The sequence below is a fragment of the Dromiciops gliroides genome, chromosome 2 (assembly GCF_019393635.1).
Source record: "Dromiciops gliroides isolate mDroGli1 chromosome 2, mDroGli1.pri, whole genome shotgun sequence".
NCBI classification, from domain to species: domain Eukaryota; kingdom Metazoa; phylum Chordata; class Mammalia; order Microbiotheria; family Microbiotheriidae; genus Dromiciops; species Dromiciops gliroides.
Window position 1 is genome coordinate 53,698,021 of NC_057862.1, and position 23,209 is coordinate 53,721,229.

The 23,209-nt window shown below is 48.2% G+C and overlaps 2 protein-coding genes across 4 annotated transcripts; both read left to right on the forward strand.

Moving 5' to 3' along the window:
• Positions 1 to 775: 775 nt before the first annotated feature.
• On the forward strand, positions 776 to 2,255 carry LOC122738261 (small nuclear ribonucleoprotein-associated protein B'-like). Its single transcript, XM_043980313.1, has 3 exons — positions 776 to 993; positions 1,118 to 1,567; positions 2,252 to 2,255. Exons 1-3 carry the CDS (start codon positions 776 to 778, stop codon positions 2,253 to 2,255), a joined length of 672 nt encoding a protein of 223 aa, XP_043836248.1.
• Positions 847 to 23,096, forward strand: SEC24C (SEC24 homolog C, COPII coat complex component). 3 transcript variants are annotated; one of them, XM_043981638.1, is made up of 24 exons: positions 847 to 993; positions 2,252 to 2,448; positions 6,474 to 6,612; positions 10,269 to 10,435; positions 10,946 to 11,308; positions 11,818 to 11,954; positions 13,033 to 13,101; positions 14,506 to 14,617; positions 14,871 to 14,998; positions 16,426 to 16,564; positions 16,761 to 16,876; positions 17,007 to 17,131; positions 17,299 to 17,490; positions 18,216 to 18,309; positions 18,474 to 18,590; positions 19,001 to 19,171; positions 19,403 to 19,499; positions 19,597 to 19,742; positions 20,061 to 20,199; positions 20,512 to 20,630; positions 20,777 to 20,956; positions 21,126 to 21,317; positions 21,580 to 21,669; positions 21,818 to 23,096. In XM_043981638.1, exons 2-24 carry the CDS (start codon positions 2,280 to 2,282, stop codon positions 21,956 to 21,958), a joined length of 3,342 nt encoding a protein of 1,113 aa, XP_043837573.1. In that variant the 5' UTR covers positions 847 to 993; positions 2,252 to 2,279; the 3' UTR covers positions 21,959 to 23,096. The 3 variants fall into 3 exon arrangements, with proteins under 3 accessions (XP_043837573.1, XP_043837575.1, XP_043837574.1); XM_043981639.1 differs by lacking the exon at positions 847 to 993 and adding an exon at positions 1,008 to 1,317; XM_043981640.1 differs by lacking the exon at positions 13,033 to 13,101.
• Positions 23,097 to 23,209: the final 113 nt, after the last annotated feature.

Genomic DNA, 23,209 nt, shown 5'->3' on the forward strand with positions numbered 1-23,209 from the left:
GGTTTTGGCTTTGTCAGTTCATGAAAGACAGAAAGTTTCTCTGATGTATAATTATAGCCACCAGGTTATGTTTGGTTAGGTATTTGAGAAGAGTTAAATTTTTGCAGCCCGTAGTTTTCAGTTTCTATCGTTTTCCTTATTATCAATGTTGTTGTGACATTACCATCATCTATCTTCATCATCACCACCATCATCATCACGTCCCCCAAACCTGTGAGTTCTTCCGGGTCAGGGATAGCATATCCCATTTTAGACAGGAATTCCCCGAGGGAAAGGCTGGTTCATTAACTAGTCCACGGTCTCTTCCGATGTGCCGGTAAATGTACGAGCCCCCCCACCCCCCCCCCCCCCCCCCCCCCCCCCCCCCCCCGCTACCATTAGAAAGGGGAGGGGTGCATGTCCTCCAAGTGCTTCCATCCCACATTCAATATATTTGTGCATGCATCCAAGCATCCAGCAGGGGGCTCTGCAGCGGAGCCCTGGGCTCGGCAAAGGAAACTACGCAGCCTCTGCCGACTGTTAGGTCCAGGCCTCGGAGCTGAAGTGCCTGGCGTCAGGGTCTCCCCGGGGCCCGGGGTGAGAGGTCACGAACACGTCACCGGAGCGCTAACGGGGCATCCATCTCAGTTACCGAGTCTAAGGCCTTCGAGGTTTAGACTTAGGGTGGACTGAGGGGCGGTGTTAGGGGAAGGGGAAGGATGTCATGGCCCTGACCTAACATCATCGCTAGGGGCGGAAACACGTCAGAAAAAGCAAAGCTTCCTCCACTGCCGCCATGACAGGGAGGCGGCAGCAGCGGCCTCCGCGCACGCGCAACATCCGGGTCCATACGCCTCGTCCTAGTGAGGACGTGGCAGCCCCGAAGGCCGAGGCCTCCGTGCGCGGGGGAGGCACTTCCGGCGGCGACCCGACGGCCGGCTCGGAACCGGAAGTGGGGCCTGGGAGTAGCGACGCCGGGATCGCAGCCGGGGCAGGCGCTGCAGCCGGAGCCGGGTGAGGCCCTCGAGACGGGGGGAGAGGTCGAGGACCGGAGAGCTGAGAGGAGGCTGGGGAGTGACGAGACCGACTTGACGTCCTGGGGGCCCTTCCTGGGCTAGCCCTGTGTGGCTGGGGGAAGGGAGGAGCCCGGGGGCGGGGCTGCGGCCGGGCGGGAGTGGACAAGGCCGGGATCCCCCCCATTACCGCGGGCCTTCATCTCCTCACTCTCAGCCCGGGCCGAAGGCCCCACCCGGTCTGGCCTACTGCTTGCCTCTCTTCTTACTCCCGGGTCTGCAGTGCGGGGGTCACTCAGCCCGGAGTCCTCTTTGACCGGAAGAGGTGATCCCGACGTCCTGCTTGTCCACCCTCCCAACCTTTACCCCTGGCTGTCGGCTGGGGACCCACCGGCCGGCCGCTTGGGTCCTCCAGATTCTTTCTCAGCCTCCACCGGGGCAGCCTCCCAGCCTTTGGAGCCTAGGGGCGCCCGTCCCGCTTCCTCGGGACTGTCACCCAGACCCCTCCCCGCGCCCCCCTCCCCCCTCCACGGCGTGTGCACCTTAGCCGGCAGCGTGTGCTTGTTGTGGGGAAAGTGGGTCGTCTCTCCCACCCACCCCGTTTTCGAGGGAGAGAAACTTCTTGTTCGCCCCCTCCTCCCTTTTCTTTCTTTTGCACTTGTACGATTTATTGACCCTGTTGACAGCCCATACGGGAGAACTCTCCATTAAGCCCCACAGTCAGTGACATGGGGGTTGGAAGGGTAGCCTCGGAGAGACCTGCCCTGCGCCTTAGCGGAAGGGTTGGATGTGGGAGAGCATTTAGGTTCACTGCTGCCGGCCAGCTAGGCCTGGTTCTGTAGTATTTGTTCCACTATGTACTATTAAGTGAAGGTTAATTAACTTTCCTCTGCGTGTGCAGAGAATGCAGAGACAAAGATGAAACCAGCTGAAAGCATCTTAGTCCTGTTGTTGGGGGGGGGGGAGCGAAGAGGGAATTTACTTGAATTGTATTGTGGATATAAGTATTATTTCAGAATCTGCTTGTGTCAATTTGAGCCAGTCTAGAGAAATACCAGACACCTTAGAAAAAGGGGTTGCTGTTCTTCTCCTGGGAGAGTTAACTTGCACTGTGAGACACAGTATAGGGGCCCCAACCAAACCCTGACCCGGAGCAGAAACTCAAAGGACTTTGCTCAAGACACTTATATACTATGTTGCAACTTTGGAAAGTTAGTTTCTGAACATTCCCTGTCCTCCCCTTTTCTCTTGCTGTGCAGGTGAGGCCAGGTTGGGGATGCACTCAAGATGAATGTCAATCAGCCAGCTCCCCCTGGGGTGCCGTATGGACAGCCTCAGCCTGGCTACACCGGATATCAATCCAGCTATGGTGGGCAGCCGGGACCGGTGATCCCTCCTAGTCCTTATGGAGCCTACAATGGTCCGATGCCAGGCTATCAGCAACTGCCTCCCCCAGGTATGTGTTTTGAGCTACTTGTTAGCTTATGAGGAGATGGTGGCAGTGTCCTGCTGAGGGGCTTTGGTGTAACTATGTCTTAGGGTCATGTGGATTGAGTCTGCTCTTTCCTGTTTCTGGTTCTGATTCACCTTTATGACATTTAATGGGTGTGTAGCTTCTGCATTGTATCCATTGATAATTCATTGTTTACAGATATTACCGTGAAGTCATGGTCTAGTTTCCTTGGACTATAGCCAGTCTGGGCACACTGGCAAGGATTGGATGAGGAAGGGGCATGGCTGTTCAGTTACCCCAGTAGGGCCAGGTGCTTTTCAAGTTTCTGGGTGCTAGGAACTTTGTTGTTCTGTGTCCTATTTTGGTCTACCTTGAGGATTCCTGAACTATTCCTTGTGGTTGGGTTTGGCACTCAGGACTGACTAGGTCTAAGGACTTGAGGAACTGGCTATTTAGTAGAAAGGATAGAGTTTACACATCTGACTTATTAGGTCTTTTATAGATTTCAGCTGAGGTCATTTGCTTCTATCACAGCTTACTTCAGACACGTATGTCTTTTGGATACCATGCTTATTTGGAGGGCTTTGAAAAGAAAATCACTTTTACATTCATTGTAGGGTTTGTGTTTTATTATAATACTCCTTCAGGAAGTGTGATACTGATTGTAGGGGCAAATGGGGTTGTGTACTTTATTTTACATTATTAATCTTAGAGGAGGAGAGAGTACATCTTTGGTTTGTGCCAAACTGTTTTTAATGGCAGTGAGTTTAGGGATATAGAAAAGGAGAGACCACCAACGACTTGTGGGAGGAATATGAAGAATGAGAACAAAGTATTAGAATTCAAAGTTGGAAATGCTGAAATTGACTTGAGGTGAAAAACAAGTTCTCAGATTTGTAACATGTCCCTGCTCTGTTCAGGTTGGGGACTTTGCTCATGACAGAGTCCTCCTTAGGCCTCTAACTCCTGACGTATCAAACTGAAGTTTGGTATCAGCTGAAGAGCCATCTGTGAAACAGGAACAAATCTGGGGCCCTGTCATGATGCATAGGTATTGATAACTTACATTTATAAAGTACTTTATACTTCACAAAGCACTTTCACATAATTTTTTTTTGGTGAGGCAGTTGGGTTTAAGTGACTTGCCCAGGATCACACAGCTAGTAAGTATCAGGTGTCTGAGGCCGCTTTTGAACTCAGGTCCTCCTGACTCCAGGGCTGGTGCTCTATCCACTGCGCCACCTAGCTGACCCTTTCACATACTTTTTAATGACAGTAACTTTCATATATATGGTATCTTGAGGTTTACAAAGTGGTTTTCTCACCGCCCTGAGAAGTAGGTAAAAAAAAAATAAGTATCCCTATTTTTCAGATGAGAAAAATAAAGCTTTTAAAGTGTTTAAAATTATTTGATCTCAAAGCTAGTAAATAGAACCACTGGACCCAGCACTCAAGTCTTGACTTCTTGGCCAGTGTGCTATTTTAAATATGTCATGATGCTTCTGTAGTCAGTTTTATCTTGTCCCTTCTGATGTCTCTGCCTCCACTGAGGGCAGAACCAAAGAAAGTGGGCTAGTATTGTGGGAAAGCATTCTGATTTGGATTTAGGAGACTTGAGTTTCACCTCTAACTCTGATGGTTACAAAGAAGCTAAATATTTTAGGCAAGTCATTTTAGTCTCAGTGAGTGTTGTTTCCTTATCATTTGAGCAGATTAGATTAGACTAGATATGGGGCAGCTAGATGGAAAAATGAGCTGACCAAGAAACAAGTAGAGATGCAACGAGGAAGGAAGAGACTTGGGTCAAAGTTCAGGAAACAGGGGCAGCTAGGTGGTGCAGTGGATAGAGCACCAGCCCTGGAGTCAGGAGTACTTGAGTTCAAATCCGGCCTCAGACACTTGACACTTACTAGCTGTGTGACCCTGGGCAAGTCACTTAACCCCCATTGCTCCGCCCCCCCCCCCAAAGATTAAACTAGATCAAAGTTTCTTAAATTGTGGGTCTTGACTGAATATGGAGTCTTGTAACTGAATGCAAAAAATTTGGCAGTAAATGTTTGATTTGTATACCTGTTTCATATGCCTATATACCTAGGGTCATGTAAAAATTTCTTGGGCAAAAAGGGATCATGAGTGGAAAAAGTTTAAGAAGCTCTGGATTAGATGATCTCCAAGATACTTGTCATCCCTAAAATTCTGTGGTTCTTACCATGAAGGCAGAACAGAAGAGGAATAGAAGAAATGGATATTGGAGTTTCCATATGAGGAAAGAGGGAGTGGGGATGGACCTCTTAAAGGTATTGAGGGGAGGCTACCTCTTTCCTTAGGGATAGGAATGGGTTCACAGAGTCATAGATTTAGATCTGGAAGGGATCTGAAAGGTCATCTAGACTAAACTCTTCATTTGACAAATTAGGAAACTGAGACCCAGAGAAGTTAAACAACTTTTACAAAGTCACATGGTAAGTGGTAGAGCTGCAGTTCCAATCTGGCTCTTATGACTCCAAAACAAGCTTTCTTTCCATTTCACCATGTTGCATGGGGTCAGGAATGGCATAACTTGTGAGAGGAGACTGGGGATAGGGTAAAAATGAGAAGCTGTTGTGGAGGCATGGCTGAGATATGCTAGGGAGGGGCAGCTAGGTGGTGCAGTGGATAAAGCACCAGCCCTGGATTCAGGAAGACCTGAGTTCAAATGTGGCCTCAGACACTTGACACTTACAAAGCTGTGTGACCTTGGGCCAGTCACTTAACCCCCATTACCTCACCAAAAAAAAAGGATATGCTAGGGAAACACTCATGACAACTGAGGGCTCCTGACGTCTAGGTTTATCGGGGACCCAGAGTGAGTAGGGGACAGGGGTGGGTTCCCTATTCTTACCCTCCCCTTCACATGCCTTCATAGCCAAGGTCTATGTCATGCCCTTCCAGAATTATTTATCTGCCCCTTTATGGCATATCACAAGTTGCTAACCTTTAGTTTAGATGCTTTTCCCCAGGAAATGTTAACATCTGGGCTGTGAGAGGGTAAAACTGTACTAAATTGGGGGAGCATCCAAGTCAGGTCAAGTCATTGAACATTTATTAAGTGCTTACTATAATATACCAGACACTGTGCTAAGCTTGGGGGAGAGAGGGAAAGGCAAAAACAGGCACTGTGCTTACAGAACTCACATTCTAATGCTGAAAACCACCTGCAAACAACTGCATACATCCAAGATATATTCAGAGCAAACTGGAGGTGAGCTTAGGGGCAGGGGGAAGGGTTAAAAAAGGCCTCTTGCAGAAGGTGGGATTTGAGCAAGCCCTTGAAGGAAGCCAGAGAAGCAGGAGGCAGAGATGAGGAAGGAATGAATTCCAGGCATGTTGGAGACAGCCAGTCAAAAGGCACATAATTGGGAGACTGGGTTCGATGTGCAGGAACAGCCAAGAGGCTGGTGTTGCTGGGCCATAGAGTACAGGGACAGTGGGAGAAAACTTGGAAAGGTTGGAAGGGGCCATATTATGAAGAGTTTTGAAAGCCAAACAGAAGAACTTTTATTTGATCCTGGAGGTGAGAGGGAGGCACTGAAGTTTATTGAGTTGGGGGTGGGAGGATGATATGATCAGAGATCTATGCTGGAAGAGGAGTAGGGAAGGGCCTGGATGCAGGTAGGCAGAACCAGAGAAGACTTACCTGGGCTTGAGGTGACAAGGGCCTATGTCAGAGGAGAGAAGGGGTTGTGTATAAGAGATGAGGAGGAGGTAGAATCCGCAGGATTTGGCAACAGGTTTGATATGAAGATCCCAGAAGGGTTTTGTGACTGATAGAAGACTCAGCTGGTAACAATGATAGGGATAAAGGGGAGCTTTCTCTTCAGGCTTCCAGGGCAAGAATTGCTGCCGTGGCTAGAGCAGACACCTTCACTGAGGCACTGGGAGTGGCCAGTAGGGGTCTGAGCTCATTGATCTCTATTTTGAGTCTTTGGTCCAGGGTAAAACAAAGGAGACCTTTTGGTAATCACTGAGTGTCTCTCCATTCCTCTCAGGTGTGCCAAGAGCACCACCTTCCTCGGGAACACCCCCAGCCTCTTCTACAACCCGAGTTCCTAGTGGCCAGTCTGCATATGGCCAGTTTGGCCAAGGAGATGTACAGAATGGTCCAAGCTCCACTGTTCAAATGCAGAGGTAAGTACTTGTGTCACCTTAGGTTAATCTCAGATGAAGAAGTATGCAGATCATATTCATTCTGTGTGAGAAGTAGGCAGTAGTGCAAGTGGGTCCCCTTCCTTTTGCTGTCTATTCCTTTTTCTTATCTCTCTTGTTTCCTTTCTTCCCCTTTCTTGACCTATTTCCCTTTTCCTCATCTCTTTTTTTTTTACATATAAGGTATTTTATTTTTTCCGTTACATGTAAAGATTTTTCTCCCTCCCTCCCCTCCCTCCCCCCTCCCCTAGACAGCAGGTAATCTGATATAGGTTATATCTATATATCTATATACATATATATATATATATATCTATACACACACATATATATATATCCATAATAACATTAATCCTATTTCTGCATTAATCCTGTTATAAGAGAAAAAAATCAGGGCAGTAATGCAAAACCTCAAAATAGAAAAAAAAAACCAGCACCCAAAACAAAAGAAATAGTATGGTTCAATCAGCATCTATACTCCACTTCCTCATCTCTTTCATTTCTCTCATTTCCTTTCCCTAGTCTTCTGCTATTGCTGTTATGCTGGCCTCTTAGCTAGGATTCTGTTTCACATTCTCCTTTGAGCTCTGTCTGGGCTCTCTGCCATTGGATTTTTTTCTTATCTAGACACCATTTAGCAGTTAACGTTATTGTCCTTACTGAGTCTGCTTTTATGAAAGAATAGGAAGGGGCATTGCGATCCCTTAGTCTCTCTCCTGTCACTAGGCTGTGTGTAGGACTGGCTGGATTCAGGCCAACCTTGTCCCAAAGCACAGAGAGAAGAGCAGTCCCTCCATTTCACAGAGGCAGAAGCAATGAGGACTGGGATGTAACTTGTGAGGGGCGTAGCAGGAAGGCCCAGGTGAGAAATCAGCCAAACCATGTCAGAGCTGTGCCCAGGACCTTCAGGAGCTGCTTCTCTTTCTGCCCTTTTCCACTAGGGCACTTTTTTTCTTCCCCAGTCAACAAAGAAGAAGGCGGGAGGACCCAGAATTTAGATTTATACACTGGGGTGAAAGAAAGTGAGGGAAATAGCCTGGGAAACTTTCTGACCTTTGTAGGCTGAACATGTGGCAAGTGACCTTTATCTTCTTGGGGCCATGAGATAAATATGTTTGATAAGCATAGAATGAGCTCTTAATCATCCATGCTAATACAAGGGTGGTTAATGAAGCAAGTATTGAGTATCTACTATGTATTTAATTAGCTAAGGGCTAGAGAGTATAAAGTATAGTCCTGTCCACTGTGTAGTGGGGAAGATAAAACTAATAGGAATAAACAGTACATAACAAAATTCTAAAAGTAAGACAGTATGTAGGAATGCTATTCATTGTGAATTACAAATTAAAGGAAGAGGTGAGAGGGCAAAGTCTTCATGGTAATATAGTCTACTTTAACATAGAGTTTGGGATGGCAAGTCTGTCTGGGCTTCTGTCCAAGGGAGGTTTGGGTTTTTTTCCCCACAGAAACACCAGAAGAACTTTGTTATAATTATAGGCCTCTAACGTGGACTCCAAGGATAGCATTTCAGCCAGGCTTCTTAAAAATTACTTTGATTCAAACCACAGAATCAACTAAAAATATATTTGTAACTACTAACAGTTAGAATTGAATAGTTACGGATAGTATATCCATACTAGCTTATTAGTTGCTCCTTCTGTTTGTCACTCTCGTTTTAAGGCAGCAGGAGTACCCCTCTGCTACTTAGTGGCTGACAGAACTTGGGCAAGTAAGTTAATCTCTCTGCACTGTAGCTTTCTCATCAGTGAAACACGGGCTTGAAGTAGATGGCCTTGAAGTTCCTTTCAACCCGTGACCTCCTGCCATTCATCTTTAGTCTTCTTGTAGTTATTTGTCTAATGGCATCATGACCCCTCTGTCCAGAGCTTCCATTTAGCTCTGACTTGCTGTGTGGTCATGGCCTGGTCACAGCCTCTCTGAGCCTAAGGCAGCTCTTTAAGGTCTGTTTTCTAAATTTTAGATGGGTTGAAATATGTATTGGTTCACAGTTGAAATCACAGATCCCTGATGTATTGTAATGCCATTGTCGTACAGTGATATTCCATTTCATTACTCTGATAGACCCTAGTTCATTCAGCCACTCACCAAATTTATTTAGGTTGTCCAATATGTTTATATTTTAAAAAATTCATTTCTAAATTAATTCCACCCATTTCTATTGGATATCTTATTTTTTTCATAATGGCATTATTTGTTTAAAGGACATGATTTTTGTTAACTTCTAGTTTATATATAAAAAGATTCTACTAATTTTCATTCCTACCAGCAATTATGTGTATGTGTTTTTTACAACTCTTCTAGTAATGAATTTTGTCAACTTGTATAATTTGAAATGTGGTTTTGTACTAATGTTTGAGTAGTGGCTCTGAAACATTTGGGTACATCTGATGTTTTTTGTTGCTGTTGAGTCATGTCAAATGCTTTGTGACCCTGTGGATCTTAGCATGTCAGTATTGCCCATGGGATTTTCTTGGCAAAGATACTGTAGTGGTTTGCCATTTCCTTCTCCAGTGGATTAAGTAAGGCAAATATAGATTAACTGACTGCCCAGGGTCACACAGCTAATAAGTATCTCAGGCCAGTTTTGAACTCTGGTCTTTTTGACTCCAGGCCCAGTGCTCTATCCACTGAGCAGCCTAGCAGCCTCCATGTCTGAAGTTAGGAGAATGTAAAATACTTTAAAGTAAATAATGGAACCACATTATGAAGAACTCATTTATGAGGAGCCGAACAGTATTTTAGCTTCCTTCTCCCCAGTCAATTGACATTTAAAAGCATTGCCTCTTTATACTCATGCAGCATGCCAGACTAAGATGAACTGCTCTCTAGATAGATTTACTTTATGGCTCACAGCTATATTTTGGGAAGAAGCCTCAAATTCCATTCATTTGACCAATATGCTGCTGGTATAACAGTGCTCCTTTACTTCAAGCTGCTGGACCGGTGACCACCATACTGTGGCAATGTCAGTGAAAGGCTCAGGCAAAGAAGGTGGTAATATCGTTATGTGCACTCTGGATATTTGTTGTGTAATTGAAATTCAAAGCTAGATTTTCCACAAGTGCCACCAAAAAAATGGTTCATAGTATTGTCTTGTAAATTTCCAGCCCTATACCTCCTTGTAGTGAGGAGATGATTTTGGATTCTTGAGGGCTTTGAAGTTAGAGTACAGCCTCTGGTGGGTCTTTCCCAGGGGAAAAGGCTTTGAATGTGATCCCATTGATACTGTTGACAGATACTATTGTCTAAGGACCAGCCTAATTCAGTTTGGAGCTTCACCACCAGGTTGGCAGAAAGGTGATATTTTTGGGGGGTGGGGGAGTGGGGAGGGCATAGAATCTCTTAATGACAGTCTGCTAAATTAGAGGGATTCTAGTCCATGCAATGAAAAACCTACCACACCAATGAAAATGATAGATCCTTGAAATGTTGAAGAAATTCACAATTTGGATGATAAAGAATTTGTACCATTTGTGTGTGGATATGAAAGGAAAAAATGAAGTCTTGGCAGAGGCCAGGCTAGGGATGAGAGGGGTAAGGTAGTGTGGGGGTAGAGATTCTTGCCAAGTTTGCCAGGGTTCCTAGATCCCATTATCACCTCTGCTCTCACTCCTCAGGCCTATGTCTCAGCCATTTGTGCCAGCCCCAGTGGCCCCTCCGGTGAACCAGCCAGCTGCATATCAGCCCTATGGCCCTCCCCCAACCAGCGCACAGGTGACCAGTCAGATGGCAGGAATGCAGATCAGTGGCCCGGCTGCCCCTCCACCTTCAGGGTTAGGCTATGGTGAGTGGCTAGGGGTACAAAGGCTTTGTTTCCTTCCCTTCTTTCCCTGTCCCCTAAGGAAGGGAGGAAAGACATTTACTAAGCAAAACCTTGGGACTAGAAATAGAAAAGTAGGACCTCCTCTAAAGGGTGGTCCAACACATGGAGGGGGTTTCTATTTTTCAAGTTGGACGGGGAAGGCATAGCATCTTTGGTGTGCAATGCCAAAGCCAGTCGATCATGCATCTTTAGTGACATTGCCATGAATTAAATCATGCGGGCTTTTTAAATGGAACCATTGGACATTGCTGAGCACTTTGCCATTGAGAGTTTTGTTTTCCAGGTCTTTGGTTGCTGTGGTTGATTTAAGCTATAAGGTTCTGTGATGGATTCCCTAACTTTGCTTCCCTGTTTCCCTTGGTATCAAATGATGGGATGACAGTCACCTCTCCTGTGTGGATGGAGAAGCAGCTTGTTAAATAAAGCAGGAATAGGGACCAGGGTAGTAACTTTTTTTCTTTTGTTCCTCAGGGCCACCACCTACATCAGTGGCTTCAGCCTCAGGAAATTTTCCAGGCTCCAGTCAATATGGCTCTTACCCTCCAAACCTGGCTCCACCTACTAGCCTGGCCCAAGCTCATCCTGGTGCCCAAACCCCACAGCGATCTGCCCCTCTGCAGGCTTCTAATTTCCCACCCCCAGCAGCAGGGGCCTCCAGGCCTCCTTCAACTGCTGGACCATCCATGCCTGGACAGAGTTTTGGGGGGCCCCCAGTGAGCCAGTCCAACCATGCATCCTCACCTCCCCCACAAGCTCAGCCTCCAATGCCTGGCCCCCCAGGACCACCACCTCCTATGCACTCCACCCAGCCAGGCTATCAGCTACAACAAAATGGTGAGTCATCCCCAGGTTGGATTTGTCTGGGCTGGGGGCTCTGGCCATCCACATACCATGACTTTAAGTACCATTTTTTGACTAGTGGTTTCCTTTATGGGATAGAAGGTAAATTGTCAGCACCTCTCCTTCCCAGGAGTTTATGATAATTTTGATAATCATATTGATAGAACACTTGGGAGATTGACAAAGTACTTTCCTTACCCAACTCTTGGAGTAGGTTAGGTAGTGCAAGTATTGACTCCATTTAACAAGGGGAAACTGAGGTTTAAGTAAGGGACTTGCCCAGGGTCACACAGTTATTAAGCATCCGATCCAGGAATTGTGCCTGCAAGATTAGTTAGTGTTCTTTACTCACCTTATATTTGATTTTTCCAAGTTGGTTGGTGAGCAAGTGGTATCACCGTATCTTGATATTTATCTCTTGTGTTTGTGGAATGCCTTACGTATTGTGAGAGAAGATAGGGAGGAAGCTATGGGGTTATAATCCTCGTGCCTTTGCCTCGCAGGCTCCTTTGGACCAGCCCGAGGCCCTCAGCCTAACTATGGGGGAGCCTTCTCCGGAGCACCAAACTTTGCCAGTCAGCCTGGGCCTCCTCAGGCACCTCCCCCAAAGCGCCTGGATCCTGATTCCATCCCCAGTCCTGTAGGTACACTGTCATGTTTGTGTACATGTGTGTCAGGAGTGGTGTGCACAAGTGCACCTCTGTGTGTCTGTGTGTGTGTGTGTGTGTGTGTGTGTGTCTTTATGTGCATGCTAGGCTGGAGAGGATGGAAACAAATCTTAAGCAACATGGCTCAGTCCTTTTCCTTTTTATCATCCTTGGGTTTTTTGAGGATTTAGAGTAACTTTTGACTTGTTATCATTCACAATCAGAGGGGACAGTGTGATAGGGTTGGACATAGTGCGAACCTCCAGGGTTTGTGGGGCTGTGGTGAGCTTATGTCACCAACAGACACACCTTGGCAGTCTTGAGAACTGTTCCCCTCATCTTTGAAGCATGGGCTGAGACCACTTCTGCTACTCTTCAAACCTGGTTAGAACAGTCCAGTTTCCTTGATACTGAGGGAAGTAGGGGTTCTTTCCTATCATCGGGATAGGAATCAAAAGGCCTATAGCAGAGGTAGGGAGTGAAACACTAAGAACCAGGCTGGATGCCAGGGGACCGCTTTCTCTTGAATCAGCACCCTGACCATTCCAGTCACAGCATTTGGGGTGTTGCTCATGCTAATACTTTGAAGTTCTCATATTTCATGGTGTTCTCTTCCCACTCTCTGTGGGGTTGGTCCCTGGGGAAGAGCAACTACTGTGATGGCAGCCTGCCTGACCGAGGGTAGTGAGCAAAGCTTTTCCAGGTAATTGGAGCTCTCCTCAAGCAGTAGAAAACTGGCTGGTCTCCTGGGTGGCCGCCTGGGTGCTCGATGACTGGTCAAGTGGAGATGCCCCTTTTCCTCCCTGGAGCATCTCTGCCTACCCAGCTCTTCCCCACACTCTCCCTGCTTGGCCTCTGTCTGCATCCTGTTCCTTGTCCTCCTACATCATGCCCTGGAGGCCAGGGACCCGGGGGTTTCCATAGCTAGAGGGAAGCTGGTCTCAATGTTTTCAGAGCTCCAGATGTATGTGTCTAACTCCATCAGGGCTGAGAGAAGTAACATCTGCTTGTTCTTTTGTTTCTCTCCGTGTGTCCTTTCGCTGCCTTTATTATTAAAACACAAACTAAAAGCAACTCAATGAGCTGCCTCCTCAGCAGAAAACCAGGCACAGAATAGACCCTGATGCCATTCCTAGCCCAGTAAGTCGGGGGTGGGGAGTGCGTGTCTTCTCCGTGTTGGTGCCACCTGTGCATGCTGTGACTTCAGCCTCACTTCATTCACTGTGTTCACCCCTTCTCCACTTCCTTTCATCCTTCAACCCACCCACCCCTCCACTGGCAGGAACAGCATGCATGTCTCTGCTCACTATATTGCAAAGAAAGTAGAGGGCTGGGATTAGCAGCACATGAAGAATGGGGGTGACGTTTCTAGAAAACTACTGATATAAGTAAGCAGTAATTCTGCTTTCTCACCTGACAGGCATCTATCTGTCTGATTAGTTCCCCATCACTCCCATTAGCCTCCCTGAGGCATTATGGTAAGGCTGGGTGAGGGGAGAAGTCAAATTGTACCCACTTTGATGCTCGTTTCCCTATTGTGGATGAGTCCAAGCCTCCTTAGGTGCACTGGTCTACAGGGCCTGGGTGCTTAGGGACAAAGCTGTCTGTAGGAGGGCCTGCCCGATTGGGTTGAGGGATGGTGTAGCTGGTTCTGGACCTCTTCCTTATGAACTCTTGGATACTGTCAGCTTCAACTCTCCCTCTGCTATGGAGGACTGTGGAATATGAGGTGGGGGAATCAGCAGCATGCCCACTCCTCCCTTCCTGTTGGCTTTATTTATCCTTCTCTGGGGTCACTGAAAATGACCATGCTGGTCAGAAATAGCATCACTGGCCCACCACGTTTTTCTCCTTTCCTTTCCCTTCAGCATTTTTGTAGGGCAAAGGGAAACTTTGGACTAAAATAATGTTATTTACTCCACTGTCTGAATTAAGAGGATTTCAAGACCAGGGTTGGGGTAGCAAGATGCAGCATCTTTCCTGTGCTCATCTCTAGTGCTCCTTTGAGACAAAGGCAGCATTTGTTCTCATACCCACCTTACCATTTATCCTCTTTGCCCATTCCATTGAGTGTGGGGTCATTTCAGGTAGATTCATTTTCACCTTGTTACCGTTTGTTTTCCATCAGACTCTGAATGTAACTTGGGGGAAAGAAAGGGAACTCATGTTGGGGAGAGGGAATCTGATTAGTCTGAGGGTCTGTGCTAGAAGCATCAAGAGAGTTTGAGCAGGTTTGGGTTAACTGTTAAGAGAGTTCATTGCCCTGCCCATCAGCCACCTGCCACACCCCTTCTTCATCCCTCAGCTTTGCCCCTCAGAGTGCTGCTGGCTTGAGAGTGGAGATCAAGGGTAGGGATTGGGTTTATAACCCATTTGTTGGTGTCTCAGTAGAGAGGGACCTAGTTTAGGAGGTTGGGTGTGGGTAGGTATGTTGCTTGGTGAATCCCCAGAGTCTGTTGTACAGTTCTGTTCTCTTCCATTTTTTGGCTTTTTGTGGTCTGGTTTTTTCCTTTTACATTTACTTCATTCCCTTCATTTCTGCAGATCCAGGTCATTGAAGATGACAGAAATAACCGGGGGTCAGAGCCATTTGTCACTGGAGCACGAGGACAAGTCCCACCCCTGGTTACCACCAACTTTGTAGTGAAAGACCAAGGTGAGTTGGGCACCGACTCTTTTCCATGGAGTCTTTCCCTTCCCCATTCCTGATGGGCTTTTATAAATTGGATGGAGTTAGACTTAGCCGCGGTCCACAACTTAAGAAATATGTTTTGTTCATGTCTAAGCAGGACATAGCCCTTATGGTAAGGAACAAGGCCACCTTTGGTGCTTGTTGTAGGGTCTGTGTAAACAAGTACTGTGTCAGTAAGACAAATGGGTCTAAATCTGGCTCTCCGCTTTTCCTGCAGGAAATGCAAGCCCACGATATATCCGGTGCACATCATATAATATCCCTTGCACATCTGACATGGCCAAGCAGGCTCAGGTGCCCCTAGCAGCTGTCATTAAGCCACTGGCCAGGCTGCCCCCTGAGGAGGTGAGTGTCCTGGGCAGTGGGGTTGGGAGGGAGCCCCTGGGGATCAGGGAGGTGGGAGTAAGTAATAATCATAAGAGTCAACATTTATCTAGTGCTTTAAGTTTTGCAAAGTGCTTTACATAGACTGTCTTATTTAATACAACAATCCTATTATTAATTAATCCCATTTTACAGTTGAGGAAATGGCTCAGAAAGGTTAAGGGACTTCCCTAGAGTCACACAGTTAGTGTTCCAGGCATGGTTCAAGCTTGGCTCTTTCCTGACTCTAGCACTTTGCCTACTACCATACAACCCAACTGCAGAGGATGATGGCATTTTAATTGTATGAGCAGAACTGAAGTCCTCATTGATTATCATTCTGAGGCCTGAGTTAAGAAAGAATGATAGGCATAAGACTGGTTAGGGGGATTGGAGGTTCCAGCCTATTTGACAAAAGACATTTGGTTTGGGTAAATGGGGTAGGAGTGGCAAAGGTGGGGTTTGAGGAACCAATTCTGGGGACTTTAGACACAGCTGATATCTCCATTTTTCTCCTTGTTATCCTCCAGACATGAGTGGGGCAGGGAAGACAATATTTTCCTTCTACCTAGATACTTATCTTATTACCCAGCCCCTTAACAAATAGCCAGCTTGGATAATGAGAACTAAGCAGCTGCCAAATAAGACTCTGGTGGGAGGATCCACCGAACATGTATCCCAGAGGCCTCCCAGAGACTCCTGGTTGGGGGGGGGGGGGGGAGGTGGAGTGTGGCCTTATTCTGCTGATTTCCCATCCTGAACCATCTCACTTTGGAAGGGTTGTATGGAGTTTGGCTGAAGATTGCAGAAATTCCCCCGGAGGCCCCAACTTCCCATCTCTATTTTACTTGGTGTGTCTGTCTGCTCTAGTCTTAGGGAGATAGTTGGATATTTGGCTGGAACATCCTCACCTGCTCATGTTCATCAGCCTAAGGAACAACAGGAGTCATTGATACTTAGGAATGGTGGAGGGCTGGAGTCATTAGTATTTAGAGCAAGGGCAGGAATCTTACATATTTGGGGGGAGTTGAGGGTAGAAGGCAAGGAGTCTTAAACTCTGAGGGGAAGGGACGAGAATAGGGTCTGAAGTAAAAGCTCCCAGGAGAATCTGGGAATTTGCATCTTGGTTCCTATTATAACCCTCAACTAAATAGGATCAGCACAGGTAGTCTTCAACTCTTCAGCGAGAGAGTTGATTTTAGGGAGGGGAAGATTACAGTACCCATACTTTGAGGGACATATTTCCTGTGACCATTGCTCCCTTCCCCTTTTCCCTTTCTCCCTCCATCTCTGCCCCTCCCCCCCAGCCCCCCCTTCTCCCTCCAGGTTGTTGTTACTCCTCTCCCCTGCCCCAGTGCTTGTCCCACCCTAGTTCCCCTGTGTCTCAGCTCCTCCCCTCTCTTCCCTAGGCCCCTCCATATGTGGTGGACCATGGGGAATCAGGCCCTGTGCGTTGCAATCGCTGCAAAGCCTACATGTGCCCCTTCATGCAGTTTATTGAAGGCGGGAGGCGCTTCCAGTGCTGCTTTTGCAGCTGTGTAACTGAAGGTCAGTCTGTGAAAAAGGAGTGGGAGTGCTATATCTGGGGCTACAGCAGCCAGGTCAGTGATGGCTGCATCTGAAGAGAGCAAATGGGAAGGAGACTGGGAGTCTGAAGTCTGAACTTAGCCACCTCTTCCTTATTTGTGGAAGTTGAGAGAGTGGTTTTCTTTTCTTGGTAACATCCTGGCATATCCTTTAACAGTTCCTCCCCAGTATTTCCAACACCTGGATCACACTGGTAAACGTGTGGACTTCTATGACCGGCCTGAACTTTCCCTGGGTTCCTATGAATTCCTGGCTACTGTGGATTACTGCAAGGTGAGGCCAGAGGGAGGCAGAGGGGTGGCTCAGGCTGGGCCTGTTCCTATTTCTTTTCCATTTCATCTTTTTGCTTCTCAGTCAGCCTCTTGATAACTCTTCTTTTCCTTCCTGCTTCCTTCCATCTTAGAACAACAAGTTCCCTCGCCCCCCTGCCTTCATATTCATGATTGATGTCTCCTACAATGCTATTAGGAGTGGCCTCGTCAAGCTCCTCTGTGAGGAGCTCAAGTCACTGTTGGACTTCCTGCCCAGGTGAGGAGCCTTAAGCTTAATTCCCTCCTTCACTTCCCCTCTTCCCCGAAGGGCGGTGGGATAACTGGGCTGTTAATGTGGCCGTTGGCCTGATAACCTTCTGGGTGATGGGGTGGCTGTCATGTAGATGGAGGGGAGTATCTGCTGAGGAGTATCCCCTTCTACAGGGAGGGCGGGGCAGAGGAGTCGGCTATACGAGTTGGCTTTGTCACGTACAACAAAGTGCTGCATTTCTACAATGTGAAGAGTTCCTTGGCCCAGCCACAGATGATGGTGGTGTCTGATGTGGCAGACATGTTTGTGCCACTGCTGGATGGCTTCCTGGTCAACGTTAGCGAGTCTCGGACAGTCATCAACAGGTTTGGTCACCGTAGTTGTGTCATTATGAGCTGTGATGGGGGAGGGGTGGGGAGGCAAGGGAACAGGGGCTACAACTCCTAGGGACAACTGTGGGTTTGGCCCCCAAGGTCCCTGGCGGGCTTATTTTTAGTTTCCACTTTCTCTAGTCCATCCTTCACATTGTTGCCTGAGTAATCTTCCTAATAGTCCTCTGATTGAGTTGTCCTACTGAAAACCTTTTGGTGCTCTGCATCCTAAATAAAGTACAAATTTAGCCAGGCTTTCAAGGCTTTCCACAGTCTGCCTCCCACATCCATTTCTCCCTATCCACACAGAGTCTGTTCCAGCCAAACTATACTAGTGCTCTAGACGAACCTCTACACCTATTAAATATCTTTCCCTCTTGGAAGGACCACTTCAGGTGCCTTCTCTGTTTCTTCCAACAAGCTGAAAAGCATCTATTTCTCTTCAGGTTTCTTATTGTCCTTTGCACTTCTCCTTGGTACTTATAATTAATAGTGTACATTTCTTATTCTCTTTAATAGATGGTAAATTTTGTGAGGGCAGGGACTGTGTTAATGTTTGCATTCCCTAGTACTTGGCACAGTGCCTTGCACATAATACGTCCTGAATTGAATTGTAATTGGGAGCCTAGTCTGTGATTGGAGGGTTTGGTGGTTGGGCCCTGGATGGGTAGGAAGACAATGGAGGTAGCCATTCAGACTGACTTTTGTTTCTCCTTCAGTTTATTGGACCAGATTCCAGAAATGTTTGCAGATACAAGGGAGACAGAGACAGTATTTGCCCCTGTGATTCAGGCTGGAATGGAAGCCCTGAAGGTAGGCATAGAGCTGTAATGGGGTACTTAGGGTAGAGTGTGTGAGATGTGACCCCAGCTCCTTCAGGGACTGTTTTAAACAACCAGCCCCTTGGTATGATGGTTGCTAGAGAGGTGTCTGCCTCGTAGGTATGTTCATGGCTTTTCTTCCTGCCCCATCTATAGGCTGCTGAGTGTCCAGGGAAGTTGTTTTTGTTCCATACATCTCTGCCCATTGCAGAAGCCCCTGGGAAGCTGAAGAACCGAGATGACAGGAAGCTGCTCAACACTGACAAGGAGAAGGTGGGGTGGGGCAAGTGGCCTAGATGAGATATCCCACACTGGCCAAACTCTGCATGCCTCTGACGTGTTTCTCCTACCTCCCACTGATCCCTTGATACAACTTGTTTTGGAAATAAGCTGGGGGGGGGGGGGCAGCAGCTAGGTGGTGCAGTGGATAAAGCACTGGCCCTGGATTCAGGAGGACCTGAGTTCAAATCCGGCCTCAGACACTTGACACTCACTGGCTGTGTGACCTTGGGCAAGTCACTTAACCCTCATTGCCCTGCAAAAAAAAAAAAAAAAGAAAGAAAGAAGCTGGGATTCATAGTAGTTCCCTGTAGACATGTTATTTTTTTTTAATCTCATACAGTACTCAATAAGTAATGAAATATTTGTTGACCATAACTCTGTCCCTTTCTCTCCTTTCCCAGACTCTCTTCCAGCCACAAACGGGCTTCTATCAGTCACTGGCCAAAGAGTGTGTGACCCAGGGCTGCTGTGTGGACCTCTTTCTCTTTCCTAACCAGTATGTCGATGTGGCCACTCTTGGGGTAGTACCCCACCATACTGGTGGCTCCATCTACAAGTACGCTTGCTTCCAGGTAAGGGCTCTGGACCCTTGAACATACTGACTGACAACGAAGATGTGGGCAGAGTTGGGAGTTTCTATACTACCTACAACATTGATGAGAGTAATGTTTAGAGACAGTTTGTGGGCTTGGGTGGTCAGAGAGAAGAGTGGTTCATGAAAGTAACAGGTGGGCGGGTGGGCACGGGGATGGTCAGTCCTGGAGGGTAGTCAGCAATGTGACTAGAGGCCTGGGAAACTGCAGGTGGAAAGTGACCAGGAGCGCTTCCTCAGTGACCTCCGGCGGGATGTACAGAAGGACGTTGGCTTCGATGCTGTGATGCGCGTCCGGACAAGCACTGGTTGGTCCTGGGACATTCAAGGGAGGGGGGCCCTTCGGGTGAAGCTGAGGGAGCTGCTCTTCCATAGCCTTTATCCCGGCACTATCTGTGATCTCAGGGATCCGGGCTACAGATTTCTTTGGGTCCTTCTACATGAGCAACACAACAGATGTGGAGCTGGCAGGTCTGGATGGGGACAAGACGGTGACGGTAGAATTCAAGCATGATGATCGCCTCAGTGAAGATAGCGGAGCCCTCATCCAGGTGAGAAAAGGAGATCTAGCAAGGAACTGTCAGTTACCATGTGTCCCCATTCTGGGAGATCCATTTTCTGTGACTTCAGCAAATAACTTCTCACTGCCTCAGGCAACTCTCAGACTGTCACTTGGCCAATAAGTGCTGCTGACAGGCATCGTGGAGGAAGTTTCTTTGCTTGGAGTTCCCTACATAGACCAATAAAATCACAAATCCAAACTGCCCCCCCCTGCCAATTTTATTCTGCTGTGTCCGTTGAGGGTGGGACCAAAGAAGGAGGCTGCTGGGGGAAGGGACTGTGACTCTTGTTCATCTGTGCCCATACAGTGTGCTCTGCTTTACACCAGCTGTGCTGGGCAGCGGAGGCTCCGAATTCACAACCTGTCACTGAACTGCTGCACCCAGCTTGCTGACTTGTATCGGAATTGTGAGACGGACACACTTATCAACTACCTGGCCAAGTTTGGTGAGGGATGGGCACCTGCCTAGGCAAGGGGAATGTTGGGGGACAGGAATCAGCAGAGGTCTCTTTAGTTAAGCTGAGATGAGTTGTGTGACTGTCAGCACATCACCTAACCTTGTTGGCCTCAGTTTTCTTATCCTTAAAATGGGGATGAGTAGCAGCTCTATCTCTCTGGGTTCTTGTGAGGATAAAGCAAGGTAATGTTTATGACACATTTTGCAAACTTTAAGGCACTATGTAAGTACCAGCTGTTGTTATTAGTCTTTGATAGCAGGATGACTTGGAATGACTTGCCTTGTATTCTGTGTCTTATAGCATACCGGGGTGTACTGAGCAGTCCTGTGAAGGCAGTGCGTGATGCTCTCATCAGTCAGTGTGCCCAGATCTTGGCCTGTTACCGAAAGAACTGTGCCAGCCCATCTTCTGCTGGACAGGTTCGGGAATAAGGGGTAGATGCAAGTGTGCGGTTGAGAGTTGAAGTTATGTTGTGCTAGAGAGGAGATGAAAAGAAGGGAGGAAGTCGAGGCTGGTTTCAAAAGGAATTCCCCTAAGTGTTCCTCCTCTCCTTTTCCTCCTCCAGCTCATCCTCCCAGAATGCATGAAGCTTCTCCCTGTGTACCTGAATTGTGTACTGAAGAGTAACGTCCTGCAGCCTGGGGCTGAGGTCACCACTGATGACCGAGCCTATGTCCGGCAGTTGGTCACTTCCATGGATGTGGCAGAAACCAATGTCTTCTTCTATCCTCGGCTCCTACCACTGGTGAGGATGAGGGTTGGTAGGTGAGCTCCTGCTAGGGAGTAGGAGGCATCGACTGGAGGGTGAGAGCCTGGCCTGGGAGAGGGGGAGAATCTGAGCAACTTGGTGGTGTCTTGTTTAGGGGTTTACCACTTTCCAGTGGTCTGAACCTCTTTCCCTCCCCTACTCTCAGACAAAGGTTCCGTTGGAAAGCAGTGCTGAACCACCAGCCATCCGAGCATCTGAGGAGCGCCTCAGCAAGGGGGATGTCTACTTGCTAGAGAATGGGCTTTCCCTTTTCCTCTGGGTTGGAGCCAGTGTGCAGCAAGGTGTTGTCCAGAACCTCTTCAGCGTCCCTTCCTTCAGCCAGATTACCAGTGGTCTGGTAAGGGGCTGGGCTCCCAGGAAGTCTGGAAGGGAAAAGGGTTGTAGGTGATGTTAATGAGCAAAGACCAGGTTATGAGGACCTAGTACCTTGTACTAGTCTAGTACCTTGGAAGGATCTAATGGTCTTTTCCAAGTATTACAGAGGCATGGGAATGGAATCGTCCCATCTCAGGTCCTCTCTTTCCTTTGCTTCATGAGTCTGTCTGTATTCATGACTGTGAGTTGACCATAGGGGAAACCATGAGGTCTGTGTTTTCTAGAGTGTCTTGCCAGTCCTGGAGAACCCATTGTCCAAAAGGGTGCGTGACCTCATTGATAGCTTCCGTGCACAGAGATCTCGTTATATGAAGGTACTATTATCCCTTCCCAATTCTTCTCCTGTCATTGACTTCTCAGGGTCTGATGGGGCTGAGGATAACCTGGGGAATAGTGATGGAGGAAGGGTCTTGGGATGGTTTGCTTCCACAGTACCCTGTGTCATCTCTGCTCTGGCTTTAGCTCATGGTGGTGAAACAAGAGGACAAGTTGGAGATGTTATTCAAGCACTTCCTGGTGGAGGACAAGAGCCTGAGTGGGGGTGCCTCCTACGTGGACTTTCTGTGTCACATGCACAAGGAGATCCGACAGCTCCTGAGCTAGAGGAAGTGGGTGCAGGGCAGAGGGCTCCAGGCCAGCTCCCCACAAGTTCCCCAGGACAGCAGGGAAACATAGATTATAAATCACGTAAGCAGCGATCCCCTCAGTCTCAGGAGGGTGGGGGAGGGGATGGGGAGGGTGTCCCCTCTCTGGGTCCAAGTGTCTCACCACTCACCTATGTCCTGCTGTGGCAGGTACCCCTACCCCTCTCTTTCCTGCTAACCCTGTCATAATGAATGTAGTTTCTCAGTTCACTGTGTGTGACTCAGTGTTGGGGGTGCAGAGGCACCCAAACTCTGGGAATGCTCTGTGTCCATTTGGGCCAGCCTCTAAGCCAGGAGAGGGGGCAGCAGGAGGGAATGGTGGGGATCCTGGGGCTTGGGGCAGACGAGGGGATTCAGGGTGCTGCCTCACTTTTAGCTGGTTCAGCTCTCCATCAGTGACTTCCTATATTAGGGATGACATGTAGGGGCACAGGAGCTTGGGGCGGGTGGGAGAATCCAGTGTTTCTGGGGTAGCCCAACCCTCCTAGGCCGGAGCAGCCCACCCTGGGGGGAGGGAGGGCCAGCTGTCAGCCTCCAACGTTTTTTTCCCCTGCCCCCAATGTCTGGTGTTCCCTCTGGGTGGAGACTGGGGGCTCTTCCTACCCACCCCTTTTCTGCTAGGAAGGCCTGGGACCCTTCACGGAGGTGGACGAAATTACGGACGTTGGGGGGTAGGGGGCTGTGTCACCAAGCCCCTTTCCCGTGGGGGTGTTTAACACTGGATGGTTCTGTAGGGAGCCTGGTCATCAACTTGCAATACCTCACAGAGCCAACCCTCCTGGCCCTGACCCCGCTGCCTTGCCCCGCCCTGCCCCGGCCCCGGGGGCCGGACTTGGAGAGGTCCGATGGACTATGGTGCAGGAGCTCGGGCCTGCCCGACACCGGTCTCTGGCACTGACCCATTAGGAAGCTGAACCTTTTAACAGACCCAGGTCCGCGGGCAGGCACTGAGCTGGAGGTGGGTGGGCCGGGCTACCCCGTGGCCTCTGCCCCCATCCCCGGATGCCCCGGGCCTCTCACTTCTCCTCATTGGTTTATTTTTTCAATGCATCTTTAATTTGTAAAGAAAGAAATAAAATAAATTAAGATGTATTCCATCGCCTGGTTCTTGGTTCTACTTCCTTTGCCATGTCCAGTAGGGAAGTGGGAGGAGTTGGTCGTGGAGAGACACGCATGCGCGGAGGAGTATGCGCGCGCTCGCTCTCTACAC